Here is a 12,553-nt window from a genome sequence, read left to right on the forward strand (position 1 = left end):
GCTGGAGCCGTGGTGTAGCTTTACTGCAACACTAGCTCAGTGCAGGTGGGGCACAGGTACACTGTGAAACGTGAGCCAAGTGGTACTAGAATAGTAAGGGTCAGTCCCCTCACTTTCCAGAAAAAGCGTGATTGAAATCCTCACTCACAGAATAAAATAGGCATGTTTGTTGTGAGAACCAGTACAATAGTCTGCCAATGTCTTCATTTCCAGTTACTCTGTAATGTAGTTAGTAGTCTTTTGTGCTGTTCTGCTTCTAACTAGGCTGTTTGATCTTTGACACAAGGCCAATGCTCACCTAGAGTCAGGGACAAAAATCCCCTGGAGACAGATGCCTGTCTTCGGGTGTGGCTTTTTGCTGGTGGTTTGTCTTTGGAGGCAGTGTCTTGCTCGGTAATTCAGCCCAGTCAAGACATTACATAATACACAGGCCTTAGATTGTGGCTGTTCTCCTGCCTCAGCCTCCAGAATGCTGGATTACAGGCATGAATCACCATGCCAGCAAAGGGCTAGCTTTGAATAAAACTCTTCTACCAACCCTGTCTCCTGAGTTCTAGGTGAGCCAAACGTTTGACTCCAGTAGTGCAGACTCAAATGTTTGTACATAACTGTTTCCAGCAGCTTTAACACAATAGCATGAAGGCAGAAAAGAACCCAAATGCCCACCAATAGATATCAGATAAAATCATGCTATCTGTGTATACAATGGAATCTTAGCCACAAATCTAAATTAAGTATGGGCACATGTTACTGATAGTAGAGTCTTACGGCAGAGGCCCAATACTGGGGGTGGGAGGGAGGATCCCCACAAACAAATATAATGGTGAAAAGGTAGGAGATTGAGGCAGCTGCCAAACTTTATCACAACCCACTTAACATACGCAGATCCAAGTAACTCTCACTGCTTTTAGTAAACAATGTTCTACTTTTTTGAAATTACATTTATTTGTGTTTGTGTGTGAGTAGGTTGGAAGACAACTTTCGAGGGTGGGTTCTCTATTAATGCTGTATGCATTCCAGGATCAAATCAGATCACCACAGACAGCAAGCACCATTACCCACTGAGCCATCTCGTTAGTCCCCACAAAGACCTTCTAATTCCTTGTTACACTGCAAGGTGAAGTCAACAAAGATGTTTTGAAATTAGATGTGGTGGCATATTGAAATATTTAAAGTGCCTACCAACTGAACATCTTAAAACAATTCATTTACTGCCCTGGGCATGTTACCTCAGTTAAGACTCCTCAGTGAACCAACGTGCTTCAAGGTGTAGAATTACCACCAACTGTGCCCTTTCTAGATTCTCAGATCTCAATTCTGGGGTGGTTAAAATGAAACTGGTGTTAGGAGATGATTAGCTGATAAAGGCGTTTGCCGCCAACCGGTGGTGAAGGAGAAAACCGACTCCTCCAAGTTGTTCGGTGACCTCCACATGCGGCTGCATGCACACGCACACACGCGAACACACACACACATATAGATGTAAACCAGTGAAGGAGAAATGTGGCACCCACAAACGTAACACCCACGCTCTCCCGTGCCTCTCAAACATGCCGGAGCACTTGCTCCACTCCAAAGTCAGTGAAAGCCCAAGACTCTCCGGGGGCTACCAACCCTTTCCAACACTTCCGGCCACCAACTCAGTCCGCCAATCAGAAGAGCGGCCGCCGGAACTCGCTGTTGAAGGTGTAGGTGAGTGTGTGTCGAGCCTTGCACCGCCTCAAGCCCCGCCCCATCCACTCTCAACTCGCCAATCGGAAGCGCTGCCGCCGGAAGTGGCGGTTGGAGGTTTGGGTGGGCGTTACAACAGGCCCCAGGCAAAGTCTGAGGCTGGAGGCCGCGGCGGGCGGCTTCGGTGAGCGGGTCGCCGGGGCTAGGGGTGTAGGTCAGGTGTCCCGGAGCGTCCTAGAGCAGAGGTGACGGAGCAGAGGTCGATCTGCACCTCGGGGAGTCCCCGACGTGGGCGGGCACCGCGGCGGCCATCCTGCGTGAACGCCCCTCAGCCCTTCCTGGCGCGGTCCGCCTGCGCTTAGGGAGAGCTTGTCACAGGTATTCCTGGGGCCTCGCTGCGGGCTTGGTAGAGCGCTTCTTCGGGGCCGGGGCCCTGGGTGGCTATTGAACGAAGGCCGGTTGCTTCTCTGTGGAGTTGGCGTTGCGAGGGTAAAAACAAAAAACACCTGCAGTTGAGACCCAAGTACACCGGGGAAATCAGTGTAGCTGGTGGCTGACCCTGGAAGCCATCTTTTATCGCCGCCGTCCGGGTCCCTAGTTAGGACGCCAAGTGCAAACGCAGTGATGAGTACAGACTTAAGTTAGATTGAGGACAGGGACTGGGATTGGTATAAACTTAAGGTAAAATTAAGAGAAGAAATACGTGAGTGTTCTCATCAACTCAATTCGTACGCTTTGCATGGGTGCGCTGGGCGGTGGTGGTGCACGCCCTTAATCCCAGCACTTCGGAGGCAGAAGCCAGCCTGATCTACAGCGTGAGTTCCAGGATAGCCAAAACTGTTTCACAGAGACACTCTGTCTCGAAGCAAAAAAAGTAAAAACAAAAAACCCATGGGTGCAGGTGTGAGTGGCCTGAAGGTTGGGATAGTAGAACCTAAGGTTACACATTGAGAAGGGACAGAATGTCTTCGTCGGTCTGTGATACTTAGGAGAGTCGTTTGCGTTGAGTTCTCCGTAAAATAGAGATGTCGATAATGTTTAAATAGTTTTCGCACGGGTTCTTGTAGATTGTATTTACAAGGAGAATGTAACAGATAACCCGAATGTGCAATGAAAGTTTTAAAATGCCCTTCCCTTCTAATTTAGTAAAAAAGAAACTGTAATTTGAGTTACCAAATTGTACTTGTAAGTACATACTATAGCTGAATATTTAGATTTAGTGATCAGAAAGATTTCATGTAAATCCAGCTTATACTTCCTCTAGAAATTTAAAGACAGAATTAATACCATTCTTAAAAAAGATTATTCCTGGAATCTATACATTTAGGCTTTTGAAAATTAATATTGCCAGATAGTATTTCTTTAGCTGGTACTAGCTTAAGCTTTGGGGTCCTTCCCTCCTAAAAAGTTTGGCATAGGAGATCTTGTTTTTCACCACTGGAATTTGCACTTTATCAACGTCGTGTAGATCTGCAGCAACAAGTGCAAACTGATGAAGAACAATAGTAAAGCAGCCTTTATTATCTTCAGAGCACAGTGTATCTCTTCGGGCATACAGAGTTAGAATAGTGGGCTTCCCCTGTGGCTTCTTCTCATTTCTGGGCCCTTAACCCATTCCAGACTCGGACTAGAGTTCAGAAACTGGGGCGTGGATATCCGTCTAAAGCTGGGTGAGAACCCCTGCACTAGAGGAAAGGTTCTTCAGGAGTATGTCTCCTTTTCTTAAGGTCAGAGCAGCTGGGAAATGCAGCCTGGGGCATTTGGGGGAATAGAGGTGTTTTGGTTTTGCATTCAGGTGTGATTAAAAACTGATTTCTAAAGTGACATACATTGCAGTCAAAGCCAGTGAGCAGGTCATAGAATCTGCAGGAAAAGAGGGCTGGAGTGATGCTGGAAAACACGTTTTCAAAGACAGTGTTTTCTCAGTGTGCTACATTTGAGGGACGGGGTTAGTGATTTGAACTTGAGACTGTTTTGCCCTACTTAGAGCTAATTTGCTTCTGTGTGTGGGTGGGTTTAGTAGTTTTCTTGTTTGTTTTCAAAACATATTAGAAACGTGTGTGCCTTGAATAATTTTCTTGATAATGGTAGTCTTTCTTTTATGCTAACAGTCTTACTTTTTTGTTTTCTGCAGTATATAAGAAAGACATGATTTCCACCCCACTTCCACAACACATCTGAGTTTTATCTTCTTTTTGAATCTGTATCTTATGCCACAATGGTAAGCTGTAACATAACATGCTAAAATTTGTATTGTACAGTTTTCTCTTCCTTCAGCTCCATAAAAATAATAGTGTAAGCTGTAACTTAGCATGCTAAAATTTGTATTTTACAGTATTCTCTTCCTTTAACTCCATAAAAATAACAAGTGTATAGAAACACTCAAATGACTTGGCAGTCATGTCAAAATTTTCTCTATAAAATATCTGGCTGATGTCTTGTCAATTCAGTGGTAGGATTATCACATCTGAATCACACAGATACTTATGTGTTAAAAGTTAATTCTGCTTTTCCATTTTTTCTGAATCTTTGGTAAGGAGGTTGATATAAATGCAAATTATTTGGGAAGGGTTGCGTTTCTTGTGTTTTATGTTTCCTCTTACATCTTTTTTGTGTGTGCATGTTCTGGTATGTATGTTTGGTAAGGAAATGAGAATAATGTCAGTGTTCCTCCTCCAGCTCTGTCCACTTTTATTTTCAGATAGTCCCTTAGGTCTAGAACTGGCTGAGTAGGCCAGGCTGGCCCTTGAGGTCTACTTCCATCACTGGGATCCCTGCTGGGTGCCAGCCAGTCTAGCTAGCTTCTGCAGATTCTGGACATTGAACTCTGTTCTTCATGAGTGTTGGCAGGCACTTAACTATTTTCCCAAACTCCTTCACTTGTATGCTTTGAAATGAATAAAGGTAGGCAGGTTTAATTTGTCACACCTGTAATCCTAGTACTTGGGATACTCAGATCAAAGGATCCCTGTGAATCAAAGGCCAGCCTGGGCTACAAAGTGAGCTAAGGATGTGGTCCCATCTCTAACCCACCTCAGTGAATAAAGATGGAGATGTACGTCATCTTCCTGCTCTGGGGGTCTTGCCTGTTTATATCTACCCTGTTAGAAAAAAGTGGAAATTGTCACGTGGGATTCTTACTTTTTATTCATACATACTAATGATATACCTTAGGATTTGCAGGGAGTAATGAGTGCATGATATAAGCATGTCAAGCTTGCAGATACTGCTGATGCCATTTTAGTATTTTTTATATACTTAATGATCAAGTGCCCCAAACAGTCATAAACAAAACAAAACAAAACAAAACAAATCAGGAATGCATTGGGGGATAGACAAGAGAAATAAAGAAGAAGAATAAAGCATTGTCTTTGTTTCAGAAAATGAAACAAGCACTTTGTGAAGAGTGTCAAATATTTATTAATATTTTTCTTAAAATAACTAATATTGCCAAATGTACTATTTGATTTTTACAGCAGCAAGCTCTAGAGCAAGCTTTGGATCGTGCAGAGGTGAGACATGAGTGATTATAACTGACAGAAATTCCATATTAAATTTTATAATCTTCAAGAGAATATAGTATTTTAGGCTAGTTGTGCAAATAATTTTACTGTGCATATGTAAAACTGCATGATGTATGGATTATCAGTCCTGTGAAGTTTTTGTTAGGCTATAGAATAAAAATTGTTTAAACAAGACCATAGAATTTCTAAAGCTGTTTTTCTGTCCTGATAAGTTTCTCTAAACTATCTTAAAATATGGGTCATTGCAGTCTGATGTCCAATTTAAAAATAAATTTAGCTATAAAACATTTAGCATATATTTGTCCTGTGGAGTTGCAATTTCCTGTACTGAAATACTAGGTTAAGTCCTACTGGAATTTAAATTTTGTTTATGACCTGTATACAAGGTCTAAGTTCATGCATGACAGAGCCTAGGAGACTAAACGGGCCTTTCAGCCTAACCTGTTGCAGATGTACAGTGCACTTAGAGTTGCTCATATAAAAGCTGAATACAGTGTTTGACCAATTTCTCTATTTCAGTATATTGTTGAAAGTGCTCGGCAGAGACCTCCTAAAAGGAAATACCTATCTAGTGGAAGGTATGACTGTTTAATTGGTAACGTCTTTGAGTCAGTGAAATGAGTTAACTACCACTTATGTGTTCTTACTGGGTGTTATACAGGAATTAACAGTCATATTGATTTGGAAACATTGAAATCAATGTCTTGTCATATATATGGGAGGGGGTAGTTACTAAATTAAAGTCTTATCTACAAGGTTTCGTTACAGAACTGAAATATTTACATGAATGAAAAGTAAACAAAATCACTTTGTGATGATTGTTTACCTTGTATATTTATTACTTTTTTCCCTAGAAAGTCTATATTCCAAAAACTTTATGACTTGTATGTTGAAGAATGTGAAAAAGAACCTGAGGTTAAGGTAAATATAAATTCTTTATATTACTGGGCTTTGGAGTTGTGGTAGAAGGGGGAAGTTTAAAACATTATGTTTGAAGCAGCTAGTGATTTATATATTCGTTGTTGAACATCTTTGTCAACCAGACTCCACTCAGTTCTTTGGCAGACCCAGTTCCATTCTCAGGTTAATCTGCTTGAGTTAGTGGTGGTCTGGGTAGTGGGACCTCATAAACAAAGCCACAATGTGTCTTCTGTTATCTTCCTATGAGAACTGGTTTTGTAGATTTGAGCTAGTACCTCAATAACCCACTTCTTGAGATTTTAACTGCACATATGGGAAGGATTCAAGTGTGTTAGTAAGAAATGAATTTGGTCAAAGATGAAACTCGTGACTGGTTTAATTCAGCATAAAGGTGTCTATAATTATAACCAATAGAGACTGACATTTTTTAAGCAAAGTTGGAATTTTTTAAGAAGTTTTGTTGTATGTGGTTTGTTTGAGATGCAGTTTTTACTATGCTGGCATGGAACTCACTGAGATCCCCCTGCCTCTAGAGTGATAGAGTTAATGTGTGTACCACCACACCCAGCTTTACAAAAAAATTTTAATGTGGATTTAAAAATAAGCATTGAACAGTTCACAGTTTACCTAGAAATGAAGTAAAAAATTTGTATATACCTATGAACTCATCATAACAATTTGCATAATTTCTGTATCCATCATCTTAGAAGCTAGACCCAAGATAAGAGAGCCACGTATAAAGATAATAATGAGAATCAGCAAGCCCAGCTTGACGTATATATTGTCTGCCTGCTTTTAATATAATAGAGGCAGAGATGAGCAGTTGCTGTGCCCTGTAGCCTAAGATGCTATCTGTGCATTTAAGAATCCTAGGCAGTGTTTTTTGTTTGTTTCTGCTAATTGTTTTCTGGGTTTTTTGTTTTGTTTTGCTTTTAAATACATTAGCCTCCTTCCCCTTTATTTTCAGATTGCACAGTGTTTTCATTCTATGTTGATGATAGATGAAAAACTTATGGTTCCTGGGGCCAGTGAGATAGTTCAGCAGGTAGAGGTACTTGTCCTGAAGCCTGAGGGAGGATGCCCCAGATCTATATAGTGGAAGGAGAGAACTGACTTCTACAAATTGTTCTCTGACCTCTGCATGAAGCCTGTGATATGTGTATGCCCCACCTTATACACAATTGTAATTATAAAGCTAGACATTTAATATAAGGCATTTAAAACATTTGGTTTTTTAATTATTGAAAAAATATTAACTCATCTTTTCTAAGATAGAATGGAATGTGTTTGTGTTTAATCTTTAAGTTGGTTTCATGTAAAGGCATACATCTATAAAATTGTGGATTTTGTTTCCAGATATATGTTTTAAAAAAAAACAACTCAGATGGTTCTTAAGGAACCTGTTGCATTGAATTTATAGAAAACTGTCTAAGTGACTTCTTTTCACCAGTTAGCTCTTTTTTAGGCTCAACAGTTCAGCTAATTAGACTTGCTGAACTTTTTTAAGTCTGAGTAGATAGTTGTTGGAGAATTTTGGCCTTATCACTGTGCAGTTAAAGAGGTTTCCAACTCTTCATTCATATCTGTATTAAGTGTTTTTTTTTTTTTTTCTCTTATTTTTTTCTCTCTTCTGTTTGTTTCTGTCTTTGAGGTAGAATGTGACTGTAGCCCCAGCTGGCCTTCAAGTGTGATGATGATTCTTCTGCCTCAGCTTGCCATGTGCTGGGCTTATAGACAATAGCTACCATGCCTATTTTGTTGTTTGTTTAAAATAGTGTTTCTCAACCTTCTTGATGGTTGATACCCCCTTACGTTGTGATCCCCAACTGTAAAATTATTTTCATTGCTACTTCATACTGTAATTTTGCTACTCTTAGGAAATATAAATATCTGTGTTTTCCGATGCTCTTAGGCAACCCCAGTGAAAGGGTCGCTCTGCACCACCTCTTCCCCAGGGGTTGTGATCCACAGGTTGAGAACCACTAATTTAAAAGATGGTATTGCTGTGTAATATGGTTCAGGCTAGCCTGGGACTCAAATTTTTCTGCCTTGGCCTCTTCTAAATGCTGATATTACAGGTACACATTCATGCATAGCCAGTTTATGTTGTGAGTTAATTTGCATAAAGCATTCTAGTGGGTAAAAGTTAGTTGATCTTACTGACCTGTGGATTGTGACAGTTCCCAAGTATTTGAGATTATAGTATGGAAGGAACACCAATAGTGAGTGAATTGTTTTTCAAAGCTGTAGTAAACTGTTTTCACGAAGTTTGCCTCTTTTTAAAGCAGAAATTAAGAAGAAATGTGAACTTGTTAGAGAAGCTTGTTATGCAAGAGACTTTGTCATGTTTAGTGGTCAATCTGTATCCAGGAAACGAAGGATATTCTCTGATGCTCAGGGGGAAAAATGGATCAGGTAAGACCTTCTAAAGTATGCTTGACATAAAATACCTCTGCTTTTAAAGTTAGCTGTTCAACTTTTAGTCAGAGATTGTCCTGATTAAAAGACAAATTCTTATTCTGTGCTTTTTTCTTCTTGACTTTTGCTAGAATGGTTGACAATGTAGGGTGTAAATTATCCTTCCTGAACTTGGATTTAAAAAGTATTATAATTGATTATATCTTTACATTTTTTTAGATTAATTTATTTTTGTTTTAGTGTATGGATGTTTTGCTTTTATGTATGTCTACACCACATGTGTGCCTGGTACCTTCAGAGGTCAAAAGAAGAGATTAGATCCCATGAATGAGTTAAAAATGGTTTTGAGTCACCATGTGGGTGCTGGGAATTGAATGCAAGTCCCCTAAAAGATCAGCCTGAGCTCTTAACTGCTGAGCCATCTCTCCAGTTCCTGTTTTATCTTTTATATTTTATTTTATTATGGGGGGGTGGAGGGAGGATCATGGTACTTTTGTAGTTCCAGGACAACTAAAGGAAGTCAGTTGTCTTCTAGCATGTGGGTCTCAAGGATAGAACTCAGGTTTTTCAGGCTTGGCCCCAAGTTCCTTTATCCACTGAGCTATATCCACTATCTTGCCAGCCTGATTATTTCTCTGTAGTTAATAGAACAGGTGATTTTTAACAATTGCTTTTTTTTTTTTTTATTGCTATCTGTATTTTAAGATAACATAAGGAACTTTGACTGCATTTTATATAGTGAGTATAAAAGCTTGAAAATTAAGCATTCATTCTGAATAATTGTATTGAGATGTCAAAAAAGAGTAAACATTGAAAATATTTCTAAAAAGATTTCTAATACTGTGGAAGTGAAGAGCATTAAAACATAAATATTCTTAGATTTCATTTAAAAAGGCATCTCAGAATTTAAAAATATGTGCACTACAAGGAACTTAGTTTGTGAAGAATTTTATTTATGGGATAAGAATATAGTTTAGTTGGTGGAATACTTGCCTAGCCATGCACAGAGCTCAGAGTTCAGTCCATAGCACCACATAGATGTGATGTCAAAGGCCTGTAATCTTGGCACTAAGCATGTCGAGGCAGGAGGATTTTCCTGTTCTTGTTTAAAATCTTATATAGAAAGGTTTTCAGTGCTACAGTGGAATTGATTTATAAGACTTAGCCTTTGAGCTGTATTTTTAAGATTTATTTTATTACTCTTAATTATGTGTATGTATATATATGTGTGTATGTGGTGGGGTATGAATGCAGGTGCCCACAGCTGACAGTTCCAGTCAGTTGTAAGCTACCATGTGGGTTCTAGGTACAGAACCCAAGTCCTCTGCAAGAATGGTAAGTGCTCTTAATCACTGAGCCATCTCTCAAGCCCTATATATTCTCTTTTTAAAAGTCATTTAAATTACAATCCTAACTTTTTGTGAGCCTGTTTTCATAAACTTTGTTTTTAAAATTAAGATTCTGAGACCATCCGATTGCCTTATGAAGAAGGGGAATTGCTTGAATACTTAGATGCAGAAGAATTACCTCCTATTTTGGTTGATCTCCTTGAAAAATCACAGGTAAAGAGACAAGACAAAATATCTGTTTGAAAAAATAACATGTATATAATAATGTGCCATCCCAGGTACTTCGAAGTAGAAGGCTTAAACACAAACGTCTCAAGGAAGTTTGAAGCCTGCCTGGGCACATAGCAAAACTCTATTTCTAAAACATTGTGCGTGTGTGCGTGCGTGCGTGCGTTTCACATGTACACACACAAATGAAATGTCTTTTTCCCCTTCTTTGTGGCACTGGGTAGTGAACTCAAGGCCTCATATGTGTTAGGCTACCAGCCTACAACTAAACTACACCCAATCCCCAGAAAACATGTTTTGTGTCGTGTGTGTGTGTGTGTGTACACATATCCTTTGTGTTGTGGTTTGGTTTTGTTTCTTTGAGACATGAGCTTGTTTATAGCCCAGCAGACTGAGTTAGAACTGGTGCTGTCTTGCCTCAGCCCTTGAGTGCCGCTGCACTTGTAGACATGAGCTGCTGTTACATAACAAGCGTTAGCTGAGTGTTTCGAGCATAAAATGAGACATTGCGGCAGTGCTGGTTAAAAATGCTTTATTGTGGCTTACTTGGTTGCCGCACTGCCGTGTGCAGATTGAGTGCTTCTAAAATTACTGTAATAGCCAGGCGGTGGTGGCGCACGCCTGCAATCCCAGCACTCGGGAGGCAGAGGCAGATGGATCTCTGTGAGTTTGAGGCCAGCCTGGGCTACAGAGCTAGTCCAGGACAGGCTCCAAAGCTACAGAGAAACCTTGTCTCGAAACACCCCCCCCCCCCCCCCCCCCCGCGCCAAATTTTTTTTTTTTCTGTAATAAATTATCCTGGAAATTTCCCAAGGTTAAAATTAGGAAATTATGAAAGAATCTATTTTCGCTGTTTATTAAGCTTTCCAGATCAGAAAGAAGGTACTTTAATGAATAACCTGGAAGTGATTCCCTTGTCTTGCTCTTCTTACTGCCTTGCCCTGACTCCCATTCCTTGAGTAGTGTTGGTTGAACCAGTCGACCAGCATTCCTGCATCTTTCTCCACACTTTTTCTTTGCTTTCCTCTTTAAGTGGATGAATCCCATTCCTAAGGCCTGATCCACATTCCCCTTCTAGATGTTGCCCCTCTTGGTAGCTTACAACCGTATGCCCCCATTAGATACAGAATACAAACATTCTGTGTCCTCAACTTGAAAACCTCTTCTGACAGCACTGTTTTTCAGCTGTTGATTTGGAGTTCGTATCACTACAAAACCACTCTGAAAACTTGCCTGTAATCTTTCTTATCACACTTTTTCTCCACTCACCTGTCCAGCATTGTAATAGGCATTTCTTAGATGATTTTGTCAAGTCACTGATCGTATGGCCTGGTGTTATTAGTCACTTTTCTTTCTGAGTCTGAACTGTTCTATGAAAAGGTCAGTGTAGCCAGGCATAGTGGTGCATGCCTATCATTCCAGCACTGGAGAGAGTCAGAGTTTAAGACCATCTTCAGCTTCATGTTGATTTGATACCTAAGTAAATCCAAAAGTGATTACAGAGAGAGCAGTTACATAGGTATCATTGTTGTGATATTTATTGGAAGATACTGCCAATAAATGGCCAGATGTTTTACTGAATTGATTAAATAAGGGTTGCTTTCATTAATTCCAACTAGAAACAGCTAGTTGTCCTTAGGTAGTAAATTGTGTGCTGTATACAAGGGTTAGTATAATAAGAAGGTATAGGTATTGGTATACTAAGCTCCCAATTGTTAATGACAAAGTGATAAAAAGTACAGCTTTAGCCAAATGTAATAATTTAAATATTTATTGTTAAGACTGTGATTATTAGATCCTGAACATAAGAAAGCATGCACATAAGGAAGGAAGCTAAGTAGAGTTCATAATTTCTAGACCAGCTATTAGTATTAGCCTGGTTCACTTAAGTTAAAGACTACTATGGTTTTTGTTTATAGATATAGTGATTTGTTTATCAATTTGTATCTGAGCACAAATAACTGTAATGGTATAAAACACCTGAACATACTGTGAGGGAACAGGCAAGTCTAGCAAACTGAGTGCTAAGGTTTCTTAAACTTGCAATACATCATAGTTGTGAACTGAATTCATGGTTAGCTCCTTCTCATTAATACAGTCTAAAAAGTCTAGACATTTTAGGAAAGCAAATATGGAAGTTATATCTAGAAGCTGAAATTCTGGCACAGTTGATTGACGTGTATTGCAGTGACAAATTGTATAACAATTATGATGCTAGCAAAGTGAAATAATAAGCCATTGAGCCTCAGAAGAACCTCAGTCTCAAGGAAATGCTGTAACTTCCCTTATAGGTGAATGCCAAAGTCATCCTGGATGTCAGTAGATGCAATGTCAAGTCTACTATTAACAGTTTTAAATTGCTTTTTATAACGATAACAGTAAATTATCCTCTTTAGTAGTTTATGTGGTGGTGTCTCCACTGAAGATATCTATTGATGGTAT

At 39.6% G+C, this 12,553-nt stretch overlaps 1 protein-coding gene across 3 annotated transcripts in view; it reads left to right on the plus strand.

Annotated features, from left to right (window-relative positions):
- The first annotated feature begins 1,775 nt into the window (after window positions 1-1,775).
- Window positions 1,776-12,553, plus strand: part of Supt20h (SPT20 homolog, SAGA complex component) — a 33,990-nt gene continuing 23,212 nt past the window's right edge. For 2 of the 3 annotated variants that reach the window (XM_036191163.1, XM_036191161.1), the window contains exons 1-7: window positions 1,776-2,049; window positions 3,806-3,892; window positions 5,148-5,183; window positions 5,715-5,773; window positions 6,050-6,116; window positions 8,402-8,531; window positions 9,993-10,096. In XM_036191163.1, the coding sequence (XP_036047056.1) occupies window positions 3,890-3,892; window positions 5,148-5,183; window positions 5,715-5,773; window positions 6,050-6,116; window positions 8,402-8,531; window positions 9,993-10,096 (399 nt within the window). In that variant the 5' untranslated portion in view covers window positions 1,776-2,049; window positions 3,806-3,889. The remainder of the gene's footprint in view (window positions 2,050-3,805; window positions 3,893-5,147; window positions 5,184-5,714; window positions 5,774-6,049; window positions 6,117-8,401; window positions 8,532-9,992; window positions 10,097-12,553) is intronic. The other variant, XM_036191162.1, reaches the window with a different exon arrangement.

Source organism: Onychomys torridus, chromosome 6, assembly GCF_903995425.1.
Source record: "Onychomys torridus chromosome 6, mOncTor1.1, whole genome shotgun sequence".
Taxonomy (NCBI): Eukaryota; Metazoa; Chordata; class Mammalia; order Rodentia; family Cricetidae; genus Onychomys; species Onychomys torridus.